Here is a 23,592-nt window from a genome sequence, read left to right as displayed (position 1 = left end):
GAACACTGTACTCTGCCTTGCAAACTTTTTTTTTTGATAGACCAACACTAAACATCAAATCTGCCCTCCAAACTGTATCTGCACTACTAATGACTCCAATGTATTTAAAGAGCCTTACCAAACAAATTATCTCATTTCTCATTTTGTACTGAACACATACTCTGCACAGTCCCAAAGCACCTCTGCTCTTGATGGCCCAAGTGGACTCCTGGAAGAATCTTTGCCTTGGAAGGTAGACTCCCGTCAACCCATCCAATATTTCTTTGAGAACATTTGTTGAGAGGAAAAAATGCTGTGGTCTATATGGCTCAGGCCACTGTTTCCAAGAATAGTTTTTAGAAGATCTAGCACATATTCGTGCAGAGTACACAGTGAGCCTGACAGATACAGAGAAATTGCATACAGCCTCAAAGTACTTCACATAAACAATGCAGTGGCCAAAATATAACAGATCATATTAAGATCCCTCACAAGCCCAGTCATGAGCTTGAAACACTTATGAAAGCAAGCATAGCAGAGGTGGTCCCTTTTAGACACTGAAACTCAATGTCCCTTTAGATCATTGAACATCAATAGAACGTAGCAAAAATGTTTGCTTTCATGGGATGTAACATGAAAAAGAGACTCAGGCTATGAGGGTCACCATAGCGGACTGCTCTGGATAATTTCAACCACCTGGAGTTCTTTAACATGTATTGACATTGCGCAGTACGCGGGCCTCTAGCTTTTCGCCTCCACTGAAAAGTGACCACCAGAGCCGGGATCGAACCTGCGTCTTTCACATCAGCAACCAAGCACCATAACCGCTCATCCACCACAGCGGCTCAGCATAGCAAAAACAGTCTACACGAAAGCATTCATTTTAATTCAGACAAAATTTATGAAGTCTTTGGTTTTTCACTGTCTGAAACAAAGCTTCAAGTGCTATTTTTGAAACCTTCAACATACTTTATTTCTGAAAATCCAGTTTTTATTCACGTTCAATCGCTGGCATGGTCCCGGCATTCAACCACCAGTTGCGGCCCCTCTCCAGACTTGTGGTAATATTCATTAAACTGTGCACATAGTTAGCACCAACATCATGCAATATATGACACATGAAAGAGCAGCTAATACCGGTCTTTCTGCCAATCCGTTTATCCCCATCTGCACCAACGTACACTTTTCCTGGAAGCTATCCTCGACACCCAAAGGTGGTGGCCATGACATCACGTGCAAACTATCTGTGCAGCTGCGTAGTGATTCATCGTGGTTTGTCTTTTTTTTTTTACTCTTCTCTATTGCCAGCACAGACATTGAAAAGTAACAGGAACTGGCTGAGACTTCAGCAAAAATTCTTTAGTTTTCCAGTGAACACCTGGCCACCATTCACTAGCATCACAGAACTCAGGAGCTCATTGTGCTCACTACAACCACAAGGTCAGCCCTCTTCAGTTGGTCACACAGGGAGGAGCCATTCTGGCACAGGTAGCCAGTGGCAGCCTCCAAATTTAACTGCTCCATGTCAAAGGACCCTTTGTCAAAAGTACAGAAACCAAGGGGTTTGCTTCTGGGCCTTGCTGTCTGGCTCGTTAGGCATCGCCAGTGTTCCAAATCTCTTGAAAGTGGGAGGTACACTCGCCCTCCTAAATACAGAACTTCTAATTAAGGATGCTACAAGAGCCCCACTACACACAAGAGCTCTTGAGGTCTACTTTACACAAAAGCTGTATCTGAACATTGCAAGCACATGTGCAGAAGCTGCAAAGTGTGGCACTTCTTTGACACTGCCCCAATCCAAAACATCGAATGAGTGGCCTCACTGCACTCAAGATCGCAGCCATTAAGACCTCAAAAGAGTACCAATCATGGAAAAAAAGCATCAGGACACCATGGTGGAGGTAAATCACCCAAGTTTTCCCCGAGAAAGGGAAAGCTTCACAGCCCCCACACATTGTTCATGTATTTCCACAATGCCATTAGTACACATAGGTCACAGACCAGAGAATGTTTCCTTTTTATGCAAAGCGCTGAATAATCACACAACCACAAGCCAACTAGAGCAATGGCATTTGGGACATCAAGGAAATGCATTTCCGCAGGCTTTCAGTAAAACAGGTAGCACTGCTAATTGGGCGACTTATGGCTTGCAAAAATACACGACGTACACTTACTGTCCAATTTCTCGCACTCTTCCAGTACTGCATCTGCAAGGCCCTGAACTACAATCAGCAAAAACTTTTTTTGAATCTGCACTACTGAATAAATGAAAGCATCAGTAAGATGAGACATGGAGATACCATCTTTACTTGATCCCAATCTCACTATTACTTTCATACAATTCAAAGTTACCTAGCGTCCGGCACCACACCTGAGCAACCTGCATATGAACGCACCATATTTGCGTCTTGGCACTTACTTGATTTGGACTCAGGCTCCTGTACTTGACTCCCCGACCCTCGTAGTTGAGACAGATGACGTCCACCTCACGGCGTGTCTTGTTCACAAAAAGCAAACGAAGCTCCTCTGCTTCCCCAGCCATGAATGCTGCAATTAAGAGAAGCCATGCCTTTTGTCTCGCTGTTCGCATCGCCAAATGGGCAACATGCCGGGCAACGGGCAAACTGTCTAGAAAGGTTTGCCCCACTGCTTGCTGGAGCTGGCTGGAATAACCTGGCAGCTACTTGCACACGGCAGCGTCGTGTAGACCTTGCACAGGCAATTCGAAGATTTGTGATATATAACAATCAGCAGAACAATGCCACGGCCTTTTCCGCAAACTCCGGTGCTGGTTCCTATGCACAAGGAAGCCACGTACTGTAGTTGAGAAACATCTTGCCTTCACGCACGGCTCGATCGGTCAGCGCGTGTTACTTCAGTCCTAATCATATCATTCAGCTGTTCGTGCAAAGAACTTTAGGCACAGTTCATGACATGTCAAGTCTTGCAGCAGCAACAAAAAGTTAACAAACAGCAACATGACCGTTTTTTGTTACGTTGAACAAAACTACAAACGTGCACTCGAAACATGCAACACCGTATCATCACCTTTGTGCGGTTAGCCTAAACCATGCAGGAAAAAAACTCGGGTGGAAGCGTCCGTTGAGACGCTTGAAGTCTAGTCATAAAAAGCAAAAAGCATACAAAAAGAAGAGAGTCAGTACCCTCCCCGTGACATCACGTGATGGCGTGCAGTGATTTCTATCAGCGCGCATGCGCGCACGAGTGCGGGAAAACTGAAACCATCTACCGAAACTACCGTTAGGAAACACTTTGAACGCGCTCAGGCGGGCGCCGCATCACGAAGTGCTGCGTGCCCTGGTGCAGGAGCTGCACAGAAATAGTTACGTCGGAGGTTTCGTTCCACCGGTGAGTGAATATTTCTTCAATAGTGCTGCGGTGAAAATATGTGCCGTGGTTCTGTACGGGAAAGAATCGAATGGGTATGAATGGGGATTATTTTTTCAATACTGCGCGACAGGTTTTCGAACGACCGTGCAGCCGGATAACGGTGGACTGACGCATTGCAACGTTCGGATAATTGGTTGCCGACAAAATGGAGCGTTGTTTGCTCCCTGCATTTTCGTGCAGGGGACTTCAAGGCTGCGACAGGGAATCTTCGCCGACTGACAGAAAGTGCCGTGTCACCGCTTGCTCTTGCTTCAGCAGGTAGCATGCGTGTAGACAAATTAACAGCAGTGTTTATGAGCGATTAGCTGACTGACATCTTTGCGTGCTTCGTAACCCTAATATTTCAGTGAGAGTGAATACTTCTATAATATGCACGACTGGAATATGCATATATGCAAAATTTCGTTGCATTAATTGTAAGCAGCACGTTCAGAACTGTCGCGGTATACCACATGACACCTGACACGACAACGTCTGTCGACCGCCCTACGTGGTTATGCAATGCCCCCTGAAGAACATGCCTGAAGCATATTTTCTGACCGCCGTAGAGCGCGTACCCGCCCTATGGCGGCGCTGCGAGATGACCCCTTAACCGTGTAATTAAGCTATTGAGTCGACGACTAAGATACGGGGTGATGGAAGTCAACAGGGAAGTGTACGAGGTCAGGCCCCACCCTTTTACACAGGATGGCATTCACTACGGTGGTGCCACTGGCAAGAGCGTGGGTAGAGGATAGGTCGCCAAGCAACAGCTTTTTTGGGGGGACCCAGAGCTCTGAAGGAACCAGTGTAGAGAAGGAAGAATTAAGATAAAAGGGACAATGGAACCATAGGGGAAGAAAGAGACGCAAGCGCCAGGGCCAAGTCAATTCAGATATAGGTTTCATTAACATGCAAGGTGGCAGGAATACACTGAAATGGGAGGAAATAGAAGAACAGTTAAGGCAGGAGGAATTACTGGTATATGGTTTAGTGGAAACACATCTTAGAGACATGAAGCAACCACCCTGTAACCCAGACTACGCATGGGAATATTGCAATAGAACAGAGGGCAGCAGAAAGGGAGGTGGAATTGGGGCATTCATTCATAAAAGTATGAATTTTCAAAGGGTTAGACTGGGATGCAAGGAACATTTATGGCTAAAAGGAACAGTGGCAGGCAAGCAAACACTCCTTGGCTTTGTATACCTGTGGACAGGGGCTAATGCCAAAGAGGAAAACAGGAAAATGTTAGAATGTATTGCAAGCGACATTGATGAGCTAGGAGGACAGGGCGAGATAATTATATTAGGCGACATGAACGCACACATAGAAGACCTGGATCGGTACACGGATTCGACAGGAAGCATGCTGCAGGACATGTGTGACAGGCATGATTTAGTTGTATGCAACAGCACCGAGAAGTGTGAAGGGCTCATAACATGGGAGGCGGGGAGTCTGCACTCGACGATAGATTATGCACTAATGTCACAGAGGATGTATAACAGATTAGGGGTAATGAACATAGATGAAGATGGTTCCAGAAGTCTAGGTAGTGACCACAAGCGTATCAAGTTGAGCTTCAGAAGAAAAAGCAATGTAGGACTGAAGCGAGATGAACAATCAGGGGGGAATTTTTACTCAGAAAAGCAATTGGGAGCAGCAGCCAAACAAATCGAGAAAGTAATTTTTGAGGATAGTGAAACAGAATGGACTTATACCAAATTAACTCGATTACTGGAGCTAGAGCTAGCTAAGGTGCGAGTAAAGCTAAAAGGGAAAAGACGCAAACCCAAGAGTTGGTGGGATGAGGAGGTCAAGAGGGCAATAGAGAAACGTCAGGAAGCGTCCTGGGAACAGATATTTCAAGAAGAGGGGGGACCAAAATTGGAAGTAGACAGAAAACGGGATACCTTCATTAAGTGTAGAAGGGAAGCAACCTATTTGATTAATGAGAAAATTAGAAGAAAGGGTGCCCACTGGATGGAAAAATTAAATAAAAAGGATAGAAAAGCAGCCCAAAAATTCTGGAAACATCTAAATGCAATGAGTAATAAGACTAGGCTAGAACAAAGGTTTACTGTTACAGATGAGGGTATTCGACTAGAAGGGGATGAAGCAATAAAACACATAGGAACAAGGATGACGGAAAAATTCACAGCAAAGCACGTGGTACAAAATTTATCGAAGGAGGATAGACCGGTTACAGCAATAGCTTCACTTGAGCAAGGAGAGTGGGAAAGGGCAGAGAAGAAGGTTCCTAGTGGCACATCAACAGGACCAGATGGTATCCCGATTATGTTGATAAAGAAGTTAGAACCAAAATCCAAGCAAACATTAATACAAGTAGTGAACAAAATGATAGTGGATGAGAAAGTCCCCGATGAATGGTGATTAAGTAGAATGAGCATGATATATAAGGGAAAGGGGGACAAAGCAGACGTAAGTAACTATCGTCCCATAACAGTGACATCTGTGGTTTACAGGGTGGTGATGCAGATTATAAAGGATAGACTGCAGGCTTGGGTGGAGAACAAGGGGGTGTTAGGGGAACTACAGAATGGGTTCCGGAAACAAAGGAGGTTGGAGGACAATCTGTTTTCATTGACACAGTATATAGAAATTGCGGAAAAGGAACACAGGCCCTTATGGCTAGCATTTCTGGATATTAGGGGAGCCTATGACAACGTTACTCAGGAGCATTTGTGGGACATACTGGGCACATTGGATGTGGAAAATGGAGTAATTAATCTTTTAAAAGATATATATAGAGGTAACAGAGTGCTCATAAAATGGGGAAAAAAATGTATCAGGGCCTGTAGAGATACAGCGGGGGCTTAGGCAAGGATGTCCTCTGTCCCCTTTGTTCATGTTGTACCTGCAAGGGTTGGAGATCAAGCTAGAGGGGAGAGGACTAGGCTTCAACCTTTCTTTTTTCAATCAAGGGGAATGGATTAAACAGTCATTACCGGGATTAATATACACAGATGATATAGTGCTAATGGCTGACATCAAGAAAGACTTGCAGAAGTTGATAGACATATGCGGTACAGAGGGAGATAGATTAGGTTTCAAGTATAGTAAGGAAAAATCTGCAGTCATGGTAATAAATGAAGAGGGCGGCAAGCATAGAATACAGGAGTTCGTGCTAAATGTAGTGAATGAGTACAAGTATCTTGGGGTGTGGATAAATAACAGCGCTGAGTATCTGACAGAGCATGAAAAATATGTAATGAATAAAGCTAGTAGGAATGCAGCTGTCATGAAAATAGGGCACTGTGGAATTACAATAGGTATGAGGTGGTAAGAGGGATCTGGAAAGGGGCGATGGTCCCTAGCCTGACCATCGGTAATGCGGTCCTGTGTATGAGGCCAGAGGTTCAAGCAAGGCTAGAAATTAAACAACGGGGAGTAGGGAGGTTAGCATTGGGAGCTTATGGCAGTACACCAAATCAGGGGGTACAGGGTGATATGGGATGGGCGTCTTTCGAGAGCAGAGAGGCTAGCAGTAAGATAGCATTTGAGGAACGATTGAGAAAGATGGAGGAAAAGCAGTGGGCTAGGAAAGTTTTCAGATACCTGTATATAAAGAATGTTGACGCGAAATAGAGAAAGCGAACTAGAAAATTGACAAGCAAATATCTGGACAACAGTAAGGGGGCAAATCAGCAGTTATCAGTTAAGAAAAAGGTTAAAGAAACAGAGGGAGCTCTGTGGAAAACAGGGATGCTAACGAAATCGGTACTGGGAACATACCGGACCTTTAAACAGGAAATTGTCAAAAGAAAATATCTATGATAACTGTAGGGGAAGCTCTTTGTTGTTTGAGGCCAGGACTGGAGTTTTGCAGACTAAGACGTATAAAGTCAGGTACCATGAGAGAGACACTTTGTGCATTGCGTGCGGAGAGGAGGAGGAAACGGCTGAACACTTGATACTTTTCTGTAAAGGGCTTCACCCTGCAGTGGAAAGCAGCGGGGCTGATTTACCAAAGGCATTGGGGTTTAAGGATAGCGAAGGGAAAGTAGATTTTCAGTGGGTAGAAGTAACCAAGCGCTGGTTATACGATTGGTGGCTAAAAGCAAGACAGGAGTAAAATTTCACAAGACATGGCTAGGTGGCTTGAGCCACCGCCCGATTTAAAGGGTTCAGCCGTATCCATCCATCCATCCTTCCATCCTAGCAGACGACACGCAGTCAGCACAGAATTTTTTTGTGACTGCCGTTGCAGCAAAAAGTATGCCTTCTGGTGCGCCGTTTCTTATATTATTTGTGTGGTCTGTTTAGTGTTACCGTTTGACAGGTGACGTGTCGATGACTGCAGTTGCTGGAGGGAGTAGCGAGCGAAAATGCATTGCTGTTGCGTTCCGTTTTGCATGTTCAGTTAGCGAAACAAGAAACCCAGCGCTTCGTTCCATGAAGCTCCTGCCGACTTAGAACTCCTGGAAAGACGGCTCAATGTAATTCGGAAAAAAAAAAAAAAAAACTGGCAGCTAAACACAACATCAATTTATTCTGCAGTTTGTAGATTGCATTTACAGCCAAGGAAATGCTACTGTCGACAGTTTGACTGCCCATCAAGACTGGGGTGGACTCTTTTACCCGACGTCAGCGCTCCTAAGAGTGTTACAGGGCCTCAAAAAGTTCGTCGATATCATGCTCAAAGACCGAACCCATCTTCAAAGGCCACTGGACACATGCTTGCTCTAAAACTAGTGTGAATAACATCGCGGGTTCGCCTGTCCTGACCTGTGAGAACAAGATAGCGGCCACAGGGACGCACCACTGCATATTATATGCAAGAAGTTCATCAAACTGTTGCTAACAAACCATGCACTTGACATAACAGACATGCAATTAAGAATTAACGCAGTTGCAAAGATATACAACTACAACAAGAAACCTCTTTCGCGAAAATTCTTGAAACGGCAGTAAGAATTAAACGATTTCCGCCGCCTTCATCGCACCGACGCATGCCATTTTTCCTTGTAAGTGCGCACGTGCCTGTGCCTTCCAGCACAGTTTTTAAATATTCACACGTCGCTTGCCATGTCTGATGCTCGATCCCCTTGTTCCAGTTGTCATATGCACTTGCTGGTCATTTGGAGAAATCCGGTCAGTCAGGCCTGCTGTGTTACTCCCAAAGTCACTGTTTGTGTGTGCATCACACAGGAAACCCATAGGGAGCTGTGTTTCTTGCGAAAAGAATAGAGAAGAGGGGCATGGGTTTATTTGAAATTTGTCAACGTTATTCAGGGAGGTACCGTTCGGCGAAAGCTCGTCGGAGAGATGACCAGAAACATCGCAGGCTGGGCCTCCCAAGATCTGCTTCATCTGATCGAAACATCTCTCGCAATGCTCCGCAGCAAGATTGTAACAGGCGCGCTTCGCAAAGTTCTAAGAACATTAGATATAAGGGATGTGGCCCCTGCGGGCCAACGACTCCCCAGGCATGTTACCACGATGTCTCCGGCTTCCATCCATTGAGCGCCATGCAGTCCTCCTTTGACACGGGTCACCTGGCTACAGTTGAGAGCTCAGGTAATTCCGGACTTCCTCCAGTCCTTTTCTATCTCATGGATTATTTTCCCTTTTTTGCTTGTCCAAAGTAGTTGATTTCTTGCCATTAATTGGCAACAGTACAATAAAACCAGGCATCATGCAGTGTAAATACTTATTTTGCGGCATTTTTAGCTATTGCAAGCACTTGTTGCAATATGCATGTTTCGAACATGTTCCTTTTGTTGTAAACCGTCCAAAAGCTACTGGTTATGCAGCAGACAAAAGGTCCTAACGACACGATAGAACGGCGTGCACAGCATGCTTTTAGATTTCGAAATCGAAAGTGATGATCCACTTTCAATATTATGTGGAAGTCAGCTTAGACTTTTTAAGCATTTGCTGCACTCTGAGACATCCAAGAACATGTTTTTTGTCATTAACAAAATAAAAGTTCTTGCTCAAAGCCCGAAAAAAGGTTGAAACAGAATGATCGGGAGCCACGCATTACAGTCTCCCAGCCATTGAAACCAAAATTGGATGGATGGATGAATACGGCTGAACCCTTTAAATCGGGCGGTGGCTCAAGCCACCTAGCCATGTCTTGTGAAATTTTACTCCTGTTTTGCTTTTAGCCACCAATCGTATAACCAGCGCTTGGTTACTTCTACCCACTGAAAATCTACTTTCCCTTCGCTATCCTTAAACCCCAATGCCTTTGGTAAATCAGCCCCGCTGCTTTCCACTGCAGGGTGAAGCCCTTTACAGAAAAGTATCAAGTGCTCAGCCGTTTCTTCCTCCTCTCCACGCGCTATGCACAACGTGTCTATCTCGTGGTACCTGACTCTATACGTATTAGTCCGCAAAACTCCCGTCCTGGCCTCAAATAACAAAAAGCTTCCCCTACAATTATCATAGATATTTTCTTTTGACAATTTCCTGTTTAAAGGTCCGGTATGTTCCCAGTGTCGATTTCGTCAGCATCCCTGTTTTCAACAGAGCTCTCTGCTTCTTTAACCTTTTTCTTAACCGATAACTGCTATTTGCCCCCTTACTGCTGTCCAGATATTTGCTTGTCAATTTTCTAGTTCGCTTTCTCCATTTCGTGTCAACATTCTTTATATACAGGTATCCGAAATCTTTCCTAGCCCACTGCTTTTCCTCCATCTTTCTCAATCGTTCCTCAAGTGCTATCTTAACTGCTAGCCTCTCTGCTCTCGAAAGACGCCCATCCCATATCACCCTGTACCCCCTGATTTGGTGTATTGCCATGTGCTCCCAAAGCTAACCTCCTTACTCCCCGTTGTTTAATTTCTAGCCTTGCTTGAACATCTGGCCTCATGCACAGGACCGCATTACCGAAAGTCAGGCTAGGGACCATCACCCCTTTCCAGATCCCTCTAACCACTTCGTACCTATTGTAATTCCACAGTGCCGTATTTTTCATGACAGCTGTATTCCTACTAGCTTTATTCATTGCATATTTTTCATGCTCTGTCAGATACTCAGCACTTTATTTATCCACACCCCAAGATACTTGTACCCATCCACTACCTCTAGCATGAACTCCTGTATTCTATGCTCGCCTCCCCCTTCATTAATTACCATGACTGCAGATTTTTCCTTACTATACTTGAAACCTAATCTATCTCCCTCTGTACCGCATATGTCTATCAACTTCTGCAAGTCTTTCTTGATGTCAGCCATTAGCACTATATCATCTGTGTATATTATTCCCGGTAATGACTGTTTAATCCATTCCCCTTGATTGAAAAAAGCAAGGTTGAAGCCTAGTCCGCTCCCCTCTAGCTTGATCTCCAACCCTTGCAGGTACAACATGAACAAAGGGGCAAGAGGACATCCTTGCCTAAGCCCCCGCTGTATCTCTACAGACCCTGATACATTTTTTTCCCCATTTTATGAGCACTCTTTCACCTCTATATATATCTTTTAAAAGATTAATTACTCCATTTTCCACATCCAATGTGCCCAGTATGTCCCACAAATGCTCCTGAGTAACGTTGTCATAGGCTCCCCTAATATCCAGAAATGCTAGCCATAAGGGCCTGTGTTCCTTTTCCGCAATTTCTATATACTGTGTCAATGAAAACAGATTGTCCTCCAACCTCCTTTGTTTCCGGAACCCATTCTGTAGTTCCCCTAACACCCCCTCGTTCTCCACCCAAGCCTGCAGTCTATCCTTTATAATCTGCATCACCACCCTGTAAACCACAGATGTCACTGTTATGGGACAATAGTTACTTACGTCTGCTTTGTCCCCCTTTCCCTTATATATCATGCTCATTCTACTTAATCGCCATTCATCGGGGACTTTCTCATCCACTATCATTTTGTTCACTACCTGTATTAATGTTTGCTTGGATTTTGGTTCTAACTTCTTTATCAACATAATCGGGATACCATCTGGTCCTGTTGATGTGCCACTAGGAACCTTCTTCTCTGCCCTTTCCCACTCTCCTTGCTCAAGTGAAGCTATTGCTGTAACCGGTCTATCCTCCTTCGATAAATTATGTACCACGTGCTTTGCTGTAAATTTTTCCGTCATCCTTATTCCTATGTGTTTTATTGCTTCATCCCCTTCTAGTCGAACACCCTCATCTGTAACAATAAACCTTTGTTCTAGCCTAGTCTTATTACTGATTGCATTTAGATGTTTCCAGAATTTTTGGGCTGCTTTTCTATCCTTTTTATTTAATTTTTCCATCCATTGGGCACCCTTCTAATTCTCTCATTAATCAAATAGGATACTTCCCTTCTACACTTAATGAAGGTACCCCATTTTCTGTCTTCTTCAAATTTTGGTTCCCCCCTCTTCTTGTAATATCTGTGTTCCCTGGACGCTTCCTGGCGCTTCTCTATTGCCCTCTTGACCTCCTCATCCCACCAACTCTTGGGTTTGCGTCTTTTCGCTTTTAGCTTTACTCGCACCTTAGCTAGCTCTAGCTCCAGTAATCGAGTTAATTTGGTATAAGTCCATTCTGTTTCACTATCCTCAAAAATTACTTTCTCGCTTCAGTCCTACATTGGTTTTTCTTCTGAAGCTCAACTTGATACGCTTGTGGTCACTACCTAGACTTCTGGAACCATGTTTATCTATGCTCATTACCCCTAATCTAATATATATCCTCTGTGACATTAGTGCATAATCTATCGTCGAGTGCAGGCTCCCCGCCTCCCATGTTATGAGCCCTTCACACTTCTCGGTAATGTTGCATACAACTAAATCATGCCTGTCACACATGTCCTGCAGCATGCTTCCTGTCGAATCCGTGTACCCATCCAGGTCTTCTATGTGTGCGTTCATGTCGCCTAATATAATTATCTCGCCCTGTCCTCCTAGCTCATCAATGTCGCTTGCAATACATTCTAACATTTTCCTGTTTTCCTCTTTGGCATTAGCTCCTGTCCACAGGTATACAAAGCCAAGGAGTGTTTGCTTGCCTGCCACTGTTCCTTTTAGCCATAAATGTTCCTTGCATCCCAGTCTCACCCTTTGAAAATTCATACTTTTATGAATGAATGCCCCAATTCCACCTCCCTTTCTGCTGCCCTCTGTTCTATTGCAATATTCCCATGCGTAGTCTGGGTTACAGGGTGGTTGCTTCATGTCTCTAAGATGTGTTTCCACTAAACCATATACCAGTAATTCCTCCTGCCTTAACTGTTCTTCTATTTCCTCCCATTTCAGTGCATTCCTGCCACCTTGCATGTTAATGAAACCTATATCTGAATTGACTTGGCCCTGGCGCTTGCGTCTATTTCTTCCCCTATGGTTCCATTGTCCCTTTGATCTTAATTCTTCCTTTTCTACACTGGTTCCTTGAGAGCTCTGGGTCCCCCCAAAAAAGCTGTTGCCTGGCGACCTATCCTCTACCCACGCTCTTGCCAGTGGCACCACCGTAGTGAATGCCATCCTGTGTAAAAGGGTGGGGCCTGACCTCGTACACTTCCCTGTTGACTTCCATCACCCCGTATCTTAGTCGTCGACTCAATAGCCTAATTACACGGTTAGCCTCAACGACCCTCCTTTCCGTTTCGCCAGCCTGCCTCTGGACCTCTGGGATTGTGCATATGGTCACATGCACACTCTCAGAGGCCTCTCTAAGCCTACGCATCCCCACTTCCAACTGCTTCTCAAGATTCTGGCTCCTCCCCTGCAGCACATCATTGAGACCAGCATGGATAACGACAAGGTGTTCGCCATCTATGCTGCCCCCCACCACCTCCCGGGCTTTGGCCATTGCATCTACCATGCACTTCCCCGACTGAGCCTCCGCCTGCACCCGCCTGTCCACCTTCACTGCCGTCAGAACGCCTCCCTCAACCCTTGCTACGTTCGAGTCCCCGACCACCAGAACCCTCCTGCGCCCTAACTGTTCGCTTCCTAACAGAGACTGTTGGCCTCCGGATCGCTCTAGCTGTCTCTCCTGCCGCCATACGCTATTGTCGGGAGTCTCCATGCCCGTTTTTACCTCTTTCTCACTCAAAGCTTGCTGAGCTACAGCACTGTAGGATCGACGAGCCTCGTCCCCCACCTGACACTGCTCCGCACCGGGGTGCCCTGCCGGCCGCGACCTGAACGCTTCTACCTGCTTTTCTAGCTGGGTCCGCTTTTCCCGCTCCTCTTTCATCTCGCCCACAATTCGCTCCAACAGGACGGCATTTTCCTCCTCCTTTTTAAGCGAATCTGCGACCCGAGTTTCCAGCTTAATCCGTGCCTCTCGTTCTAGCTTCAGGTCCCCACTGAGTTCCTTGAACCTAGCTTCCCATTCCCCTTTCAACGCCGTCATTTTTGCATCATCATCAAAGGATAATGTTTTAGCGTCGCGTCGCGGCCAGTCTGCGCAACATGGTGGCGATCTCGGGGCCCATTGAAATCGAGGAGATGCTTCAGGTACGTTCTTCAGGAGCATTGGGTTATGCCATGCTAAAGTAAGGCTAATAGCACACATCCAGCTGTCATTCACAATTGCAGTGCTCAGCTTAAAATCTATGCAACAATTATCAATCCGCTCTGTCTATGCATGAATACATACGCTAGTTCGCAGACACTCTGGTTTTCAAAGGACATGGTGTTGTAGAGGACGAGGAGAGGACACGCCGGCGCCGCTGGGGGTCGGACATACGAGCCGCTTCAGCATCCACGCCCCTTGTCAATAACTTGAGATGCCTCCCACCTGCGCGGCGCGGCAGCATCAGAACGTCTCTCTCTCTCGTAGGCTCCGCGCTCTCCTTACGAATTCGTTTTGTGAAGAACAAAGTACTCAGTCTGCTAGGAATCTCCACGCTGTCAGCACGTCTCTTCTTATCCTGCAGCGAGGATGAAGCCCTCGCTTTATTAGTATACAGTGCAATATCGGTGTGAAACCAGTTTTACATATCATAATCATTTCACTACAGTGAACATGAGTGAGCAGCGCACGTCTCCCTCCTCTTCATGTCGGCAACTTAATATTCGCTGAATCTCCACATTTCGGTGAAAGCCTAGCTCAAACAAACGTTCTTTCCTGTACTGCTCTGAAACAGCTCCTTTAGTGGCGTCGTTTCCGCAGAGTGTCGTCGTTTTTTGTCCATCGATAGCCGATAAATTCGAAGGCCAATGGGCTAATAAACCGTACGCGCGTCAGGGCTGCGACTCCTCCTCTTGCAGCTTAGCTCCCACTGTTCATTTTCATCACGAAAAGCGTGTGTGTGTGCGCGTGCATGCGTTTGCGGACGAGGCGCGCGCTTTGAAACAAACCGAACCCTCGCCTCCCAAAGCTGCCGGCAGCGTTCATGAGGTCTGCGAGTATGCCGGCCTGCGAGGATGGTTATTAAGCAGAAGCACGCACGCACGCATGCGCGCACACACACACACACACACGCACACACACATTCTTTCGGTTTCAAGAGGCGTTATCTGGTTCTGTTCGATTCGGCCGAGGTACGCGGTCTTGCGCGGGCATCGCTGTCCCTTTTTTGCGCGAAGGCCAATAAAGGGCGTGGTTTACGGAAAGGAAATGCAAAAAGAAAGTTCGGGCGTTTTCGTCAGTCGCATTAGTTTGGCCTGCAGCGCACGCACTGATCAGCGATTCCTTAAGACATATTCAGCACTACTAGCTGAAAAAAATTAAAGGTGCATTGAAGTCTCCTTCCGTTGCCTCCCGTTACTTAGTAATGTAATTGGTCATTGATGGTAAAACTAGTTATGAATTTAACACTAATTAATCATTAAATAACATTTAATTGTTAATTTTTATGATTTCATTCCAAATATTTATTTTTATTAATTATAAATCAAATGATTTCATTCTTTATTTAATTAAATTTATTTTTTATTCGTTCATTCTTTATTTAATTTATTTTAATTAAATTGAGTGATTATTGGGGGATACTAAACCTTAAATATTGAGGTGTTTCCTGTGCACGAAAAGCGACTGCCCTCGTTACTGCACTCGCATGCAACGATGGCGCGATCTTCCGCAAATAAATGACACCGGTTACCGCTGAGCAAAGGACTGCATTGTGAAAAAAATTGAAATGACACAGACGCACAAATGGCCCCATTTGTAGGTACAGATCTCGTGTCCGGCTGAGAGCGGACTTTCTCATTATGGGATACCTTAGGCCTGAACGCACAACACCGATCGTCCTGTGGTTGCGATACGCGTGATGCTCGCAGTGTACCCTAACCAAAGCAGAAGCGGGAGGCATACATTGCACATGAATAAAATCCGATCTGCTGGTGTCTCTATCAAGCATGATCAGTCCACTTGCTGCGAATTTCTGGGTACAATTGACAAGCGACGCGGGACGGTCATGTTCGATATAACTGGGCTAAAATGTACATCATACTTTTAATTTTCCAGCATTTTTTGCCAATCAAAGAGATTTGGAAACTAACCTCCACGTGCCACAATGCTTCCATGTCAACGTTCTATTGTCCCGAAGTGCTCCAGATTAGAAATTTTAGCGCTGAAAGCACGGCGTTCCTGAGCTCTAAAATGCTCCAAATAGAAAACTTTCCGTTCTAAAAATTGCTCCAAATTCTGATTTAAGAACCTGCCGCACCGTGTAATGCGACTTCTGAAGCACGCATCAAAGCATGTTTCATTATGCCATAACAGCAAGCGTGTTGTCTTATTACATGCTTATTTTCTTCTGTGCAGTCACACACCGGAGAACCTTCGACAGCAGCTGCAGCAACGGCAAGTGGACAAGAAGTTCTGCATGAAGAGGATATTATACAAACAAGCCTGCAGCCCTTAAATGAACCAGTATGTAAACCTGTGCAAATTCGTCTAGTGAGAGTGAGATCAAGATTGGCCTCTTCTGAGGGCATTGCAGAGGTCTAATCAATGCAGCGAATTTCTTTGAGGACTATAACAATTAATGCAATTTCACTGGCACAACACACATGCACAAGGGAGCGTATTTCGGACCTTTCTACAATTACACTTTGTGTAGCTCTCACCATGCTCTTGCATTGCTTGTCACTGCACTTATTTTCCAGTTACTTTAAAGCTATTAAGTTGCACTGCATACTATCTCGTGCTGAAACAAGAAGCTTAGAAACATTACACAGTCAAAAAATAGGTAAAATTACCAGCGTAGAAATGCTTAAGACAGCACTTTTATGTGGCGAATTTATCCCAACTTACAGTTGCTTGGCCAGTGTTTTGCGATTTCGCAAATGCGTTTTATGAGGTATGTATAGAGACCGACATGAATGTTTGCACTCGTAGTTCAATTCTAAATTCTTTGATATTATCTCATTCTGTTGCTCTTATAGCTGCAGGTGCAGTATCTGTGCGATGCCAGCAGTGTTGCTGAAATTGCTGGTCCCTCACAAAGCGACCTGGAAGGCACAACTACTGCTCTTTGCAAAGATTCGCCACTTGCAGAGCAACACAGTGTTTCGCCAGAGGAGATGGCAGCAGAACAACTGAAGGAACAAGCGGTCCTGATGGAGTGGGAAACAGGTTCTTGAGGAGCCATATCTGCCGAAGAGGAAATACCAATTCCTGTGTCCCCTCCGATTTAAAAGAAGCCTTGCCACAGGCAGCTGCCCTTCAACCGCAACCAAAGCGATTGCAAAGCTGCAGTGAGTTATAAAAAACTTAACTGCTTCATTTACACGTCTGCATTATGCAAAAATATGCTACACTATTTGCCTATGCCAGTTGGCCAATGAGCGCAACCCACTTTTGCAACCTTTCTATTTCCTAAGTAATGTAATAAATTTTTATTATTTTCCTTGTTCTCTTTTAAGGCTGTGGTCTGCAGCTTCATGCAGTTTTTTTTTGGTAGCATTCTGAGCAGAAAGGTAAAGTTGACTTGCTTTTGTGTGTCCTCACGGCTACTAGACATTACTTGCTTTCACTCAAAGCAACAAGTCGAAGAAAGTGGGACCCTGTGTTTAGTACACAAAATGGATCATTAACTACTTCAGGGACATTATACTTTGAAAATTTTTAGTTGGATGTTACATGTTGAATGTTGCAATCAATTGCATCCTTGATTTTGAAGTTTTCTGTATTAACAGAAAGTGAAGGAGGTTCTGTGAGGTTGCACTTCAGAATTCATAGATAGCTCTGTCAGGAAAATGATATCGTTTTCAGACCTAAGCAAAAGTGAGGCTTTACATTATAAATCAAGAGTTATTCTTGAAGCCTGGGTGCTCAAATAAATGCAAAGAAAAAATCTGGCAGTTCTTCTTTCCCATAATTTTTTATCCATGCCTCTGGCCTTCGGAAACATGCCACAATCGCTTATGATGCACATTTCGTTAAATACAAATGTGATGCAGTGTATGTTTGTTCCAAACTTGAAATTATCTCAAAATAAAGCAATCAAGCTATGTGGCCACTGAATGTAAAAATCATATTTAGACTAATGAACTAACTTGGAAGGCTGTGAGTGCCCCTACAATTACAAGTTCTTGAAAGGCGACACTGAGGTGACAGAGAATACTTTCTCATTTTTGACGGCATGCCAGCTGCAAAATCTATATCAAGTATAAATAACTGGAAGCTCATTCCCTCCAGCCCTATTCTGCCTACCGTACAGCTTGATTATGAAAAGCATTTATTTGATGTAAACTTATGAAAAAGTATCTTGAATTTTTGAGAAACGTTACTTTACAAGTCATTATTGCTTTAGTATTTTAATATGTCCATCGCCTTTCCTAGCAGGCTTTCTGTGAGAAGCACTTTAGTCTTAAATGTTTGCTCTCATAAGCCAAGTGGTGTTCATGGCACAACCCCCATTGAATTCCCACCATTTTTTTTGCATGAGCTCAGGTTTTCGTGGTAAAAAAAATTGCTCACCATTACTTTTTTGCCTGTGTATACTCAAACTTGGGGTGATACATGCAATCATGTGTTCAACATATCAATAAAGTGCAATGAGAAAATTCTTGATATATGTATGTGCTATTATTGCCAGCCTCCAGCAATGCAGGATACCCCTGAAAAGGCATTCCTATGTCGTCAGGTGAAGCGCTACGCTGCCATCTATGTCTCCAGTAAAAAGAAAATAAAAAGACTGCAGCAAGCGCAGCGCAGTCTTCACCGCAAGGTTGCTCACCTTTCAAGTGTGATTGATGATCGATCAAAAAACTAAATTCTGATTGAGTAAAACATTGCTGCACTCCAAAGCCTTGCAGGCTCCAAAGAAAACCTATTGATGCGTCACATTGTGCAAAAATCAGGCAAACCACATTCAATGGCCTACTCTTCTGAGTTAAGAGCTTTTGCATTAACTTTGCATTTTTATTCACCTAGGTCATATAACTATGTCAGGGCTGTTTCTGACACATGTTTGCCTCATCCGAAAACATTGTCAAAATGGCTTGAGCATATTGATGGCTCTTCTGGATTTTCTAAACAAGCACTGGCTGCACTTGGAATGAAAGTGGAAGAAAATTCAAAACTGGGTCATTCTACACTCTGCAACTTGGTTGTAGACGAAATGGCGATTAGGCGACATGTCGAATGGGACGGTAAGAGAGGGCAGGTGGACATGGGAACTGAAGTGAACGATGACAGCTTCCCCGTTGCTAAAGACTCCTTTGTTGCTATGCTGGTGGCAATCAATGAGAGATGGAAGCTACCATTAGGGCACTTCATAGTTGACGGCCTAGGAGGTGAGCAACGATGTCCTCCAGGCTACTTCTCTTGCACACGAAAAGGGCGCACATGTAGTGAGTTTCACTGCAAATTTTTCTATGTTGCACAACCTTGGTTGCAAGCTTGACTTGGAAGAGCTGAACACTGCTTTTCCTCACCGTGTGACAAATCGGCCAATATGTTTTATTGGATGCTTGCTACATGCTTAAACTTCTCAGAAACACACTATGCTACAAAAAAGTTTTAGAAAATGCCAAAGGAGGCCTAATAATGTGGAAGCACATCAAACAGCTGCACGAGTTGCAATACTCAGAGGGACTGCATTTGGCAAACAAACTGAGACAATCCCACATCAACTGGAAATCTCAGCCAATGAAAGTATCCCGTGCAGCACAGGTATTCAGCACATCTGTAGCAGATGCTATTGAAGAATGCAGGGCACTAAACGTAACAAGCTTGCGAGATTCTGCGGCCACAGAGGAGTTTATAAGATATGTGAACAATGTGTTCGACATTCTCAACTCGCAACACCTGAAACAAAGAGGCTGGAAAAATCCTCTGTGCCCTGAAAATGTGGCTGCTGTCACCACATACTTGCAAAAAGCAAAAGAATACTTTTCCTCTATTCGAGACCCAGCACAAGAAAAAAGCTGATCACAGAAACTAACAGAAAGACAGGATTTATTGGCCTTTTAATTTGCATGCAGTGTAATTTCCTGGTACACTCATTTAGTTCAGGATAATGCAGTATCAGCATACTTGCCTACTTCGAAACTGAGCCAGGACCATCATGAACCGTTTTTTGCAACGATACGTTCATTTGGGTGCCGCGATGATAATCCAACTGCACGGCAGTTTGCTGCAGCATTCAAGCGCCTTATAGTGCAAAATGAGGTGAAAGATGTTGCCAGTGGAAACTGTCTTCCACTTGAGCACATCAGCATTCTCTACGTGAGCTCATCTGTGAAGCCATCTTCAACAGAAGTAATAAACATGACCACCACTCGCTAAAGGCTAACAGAAAATGAGCCTTCTGTTGAAACAATGCCGAGTATTATTGAAGAGCATGTTTACTGCTCTGATCCAGGCAAAATTTCAGAAACTGCAGAGGTTGTTGTTTCATACATTGCCAGATTTGTAGTAAGGAATCTACAAGCGAGTCTGAAGTGTCATGAGTGTGTATCTGCATTAACCGCATCACATCATGATAACAAAACCTACTCCCTGATTCGAAGGAAATCGCATGGTGGCTTAATCTACCCTTCAAAGGATGTCCTCACAATGTGTCAGCAATGTGAGAAAGAACTGCGTCGAGCCATAGCTTGTACTCCTTTGAAGTCACGAGGGCTTGCAGATAAGGTTGCAGTAGCTGCACTGACAGCATTTATAGGTAAAGACCTTTTTAGAGTTCTTAAGGAACACGATTGATAACCTTCCGCTTGAAAACCACTCATTCCACCTTGTGAGGGCAATTGTAGAAAAGTATCTATACATCAGGATGCACTATCTTGCCAAAATGGCCACAGAGCGACTTCAACTAGAAATGGTGAGAAAAAAGCACACAAAGCTGACACAATTAAAAGGTCAATAGTTAAAGAAAAAAATGATTGCAAAGGAAACACAGCGCTATGAGGCACAGATATTACTGCAGTAACATCTTTAAATCATTGGCTATCAGCCCTGTCAAGCCACTAAGGCAGTTTTCTTGCGGCTGCTTCCTGTCTTGAGGTCAGTGAAAAATATATATTGTTAATATTAATTACCAAGCATTGACTTATTAGCTGTTAGCTGGATATTGTGTTACATGATTAACACAATTTTTTTCAACAAAGTGTCTTCTTTGTGTTTCATATGATGCTTGCAGTACACACTAACATGCAAGCTTTGAATGCATGTCGAGGCTGTTGCATTGTTTTTCAATGCTAAATGTTATTATTATTATTATTATTTAGAAATACTGTCAACCCTCAGTTGAGGGTCATTACAGGGAGGGATGTTACATATACGTTCATACAAAAAAACAGCCAGATACAAAAGAAATATGCACATGCACTACAGCGCCCTAAGGATACAACACAAGATACGATATACAGACTATGTATTCAAATGTTCACCCAGCTGCCGCACGAGCACAAAAAGAAAAAAGAGAGAAAAGAAAAGAAAAAGCACTTTACAATATCCACACGGTACAGTTTTAGTGAAGAACGTTGATTGCATTCGTAAACAATGCGCTATCAGAATGCGCTATCAGAACTGCGAACAATTTCTGTAGGCAGCTTGTTCCACAGCTCTATTGACTCTGGAAAGAACGAACAACGAAAGGCATTGGTTCGGGACAAGTATGGTCGAATAGCTTCACTATGATTTAAGCGGAAGCTCAGTCTGCCTGGAGGTTTTAAATACAAGTCTTTATTAATTTTTAGTTCGCCGTTAATTATTTGAAATAACGTTTTTACTCTCTGTCTCTTGCACCGATCTTCCAATAATTCAAGACCGCAAGACTTTAACATCGCAGAAACTGAGTCTGTCCTTCTATATTTCGAGCAAATAAAGCGCGCCGCCCGGCGCTGCACCTTCTCTATTTTGGCCCACATTACCTTTTGATGGGGCTTCCATGCTACTAATGCATATTCTAGGGATGGTCGAATAAGAGATCTGTAAACCAGCAGTTTAACATCTTTTGTTGCCCTCCCCAGTTTTGTTCACACAAAGTGTGGGCAAGCAATGTTATTGTCTTTGCTACCCTCGTCAAATACACATGCATCATAATGCATGTTATTGCGTTTTTTTAAGCACACAGCACTTCTACAGTCCAATTGTATATAATTATGTACAGTTCTCGAAATTTTGTATAATAGCCCTGAAATAAAATTTCTTGCTTACTGCTTCATGCATTGCCGTTTCGGTTCGTATTGCACCACAACGTGCATCTGAGCATAAGGTTTAATTTGATCACACGCATGTTTGGCATATAATGTGCTGCGTAATTACACGCTCGCCGTATAATGCTTCTCTGAGCTAAACTGGTGAATCGTTCGAGCTCAAATTTCGCACACAAACGGAATTTGGTCTCCAGTATTAATGTTTTAAGCCACATGTTTGGAGGGTACTCGCTTGATTACATTAAAGAAGTCGCATATTTGCATCGTCTACGGCGACGGCGAGGCAAAACTAGCCACGGCGCGCGTGTAATTTCGCAATGCCCTTCACTGAGAGCAGCACAGATAACCCCAGCAATCGCCTGATTCATTGGGTTTAGTTAACGAGGGTTCAAGATCAACTGACCGCCTGAGGATCGTTAACGTGCACCGATACACGGGCCGCTGCATTTCGCTACCACTGAAATGCGGCAGCCGCGACTGGGATCGTAATTATCCACAGTAATGCGCGAACGATTGCCTCGTTTCTTCATCTCTGGAGCACGTGTGTCTTAAAATCCCAAGCAAACAATTTTCGGCAGATCCTTTCCCGCGTTTTATGCTGGAAGACGGGGAAAGGTGTCCATGCTAAGGCAACGCTGCCGCGCGTCATCACAGGCGGACGCCTTCAGTTACGTGTTTCCCTATGCAGCCATAGTACAGTGAAAATTTAAGCGAAAGTACGGAGAGAGAGGCATCGGAAAGAGTTGCTTCACCTTTCTATTGAGCAAGTGTCGAATCTGCGCAAGCCATCGTCGTGACACGTACCACATGTGCACGCTTCTGCCTGGCGCTGTTTGGCGAATGGCATGCGTGCAGCACCAAAAATACCAGTTACCTCTCATAAATTTCATAGGGACCACCGAACGATCGCACATACTGAACCAAAAAAAGCGGCTTGGGGCTCGCCACAGCAGGCGGCCGAGCACACGCGCGCACTAAAACATACCGACACCAAAACACTGAGAGCGAAAAAATGAGGGTAAAAACGGCTTCGTAAACACTCGGCTTGCGAAGCCTCGCCGCGTGATGTCACGCTCCCTCCTAAGTTTTTTTTTTTTTTTTTTCCCCCGTTGGCCTAACCCCCTAATCACCTAAAAGCATACCTTACTGCATCAAAAGGCAAAATGCGAATGCCTGCAGGGTCACATTCCACTCGTCGCGCGCAATAACCACTGTACTACAACCGCTGGGCTACAAAGGCATTCGGGTTATCCGAGCAGAACACTGTATCAGAGATTCAACACGCAGCTCAACTGCTAACGAAAACAGCCAGCACACATCGAACGGCGTCTAGCGAGACACCCCCGCGCCCCCGATTGCTGCACTTCCCCGAACCTTCACCACTTTCATCGCGTGCGTTTTCCAGGTCGTCTACGTAAATAAATCTTCTCCCTATTTGTGCCACTTTATTTTTTTTGGACGTTCGTGCAAAACAACCAGACCAACGTTACTAGATGCAGACAGATTACGTTTGGCGGGAAATTTGATATCAACCAGACCGTCAAAAAAAGAAAGGTAAGGGATATGAGAGTGTTTTTCACGTTTGTCGGGCACCGCGGCTTGGAACGATTATGAATAATCGGGATACAAGTTGTTTTTTTCCGCACTTAAAACAAAATATAGCCTAGATTTACATGTGACATCTTACTCTTTGCGATTCTACATGATTCTAC

The 23,592-nt window shown here is 44.4% G+C and overlaps 1 protein-coding gene across 12 annotated transcripts in view; it reads right to left on the bottom strand.

Moving 5' to 3' along the window:
• Positions 1 to 23,262, bottom strand: part of LOC144115980 (uncharacterized) — a 39,506-nt gene extending 16,244 nt beyond the window's left edge. For 2 of the 12 annotated variants that reach the window (XM_077650632.1, XM_077650631.1), the window contains exons 1-2: positions 22,685 to 23,010; positions 2,399 to 2,526 (exon numbers count right to left, since the gene is read on the bottom strand). In XM_077650632.1, coding sequence (XP_077506758.1) covers positions 2,399 to 2,526; positions 22,685 to 22,727 — 171 coding nt within the window. In that variant the 5' untranslated portion in view covers positions 22,728 to 23,010. The other 10 variants (XR_013311640.1, XR_013311641.1, XR_013311639.1 and 7 more) reach the window with 10 other exon arrangements.
• Positions 23,263 to 23,592: the final 330 nt, after the last annotated feature.

This window comes from Amblyomma americanum, chromosome 1, assembly GCF_052857255.1.
Source record: "Amblyomma americanum isolate KBUSLIRL-KWMA chromosome 1, ASM5285725v1, whole genome shotgun sequence".
Lineage (NCBI taxonomy): Eukaryota > Metazoa > Arthropoda > Arachnida > Ixodida > Ixodidae > Amblyomma > Amblyomma americanum.
This window is presented reverse-complemented; position numbering and strand designations above follow the sequence as displayed.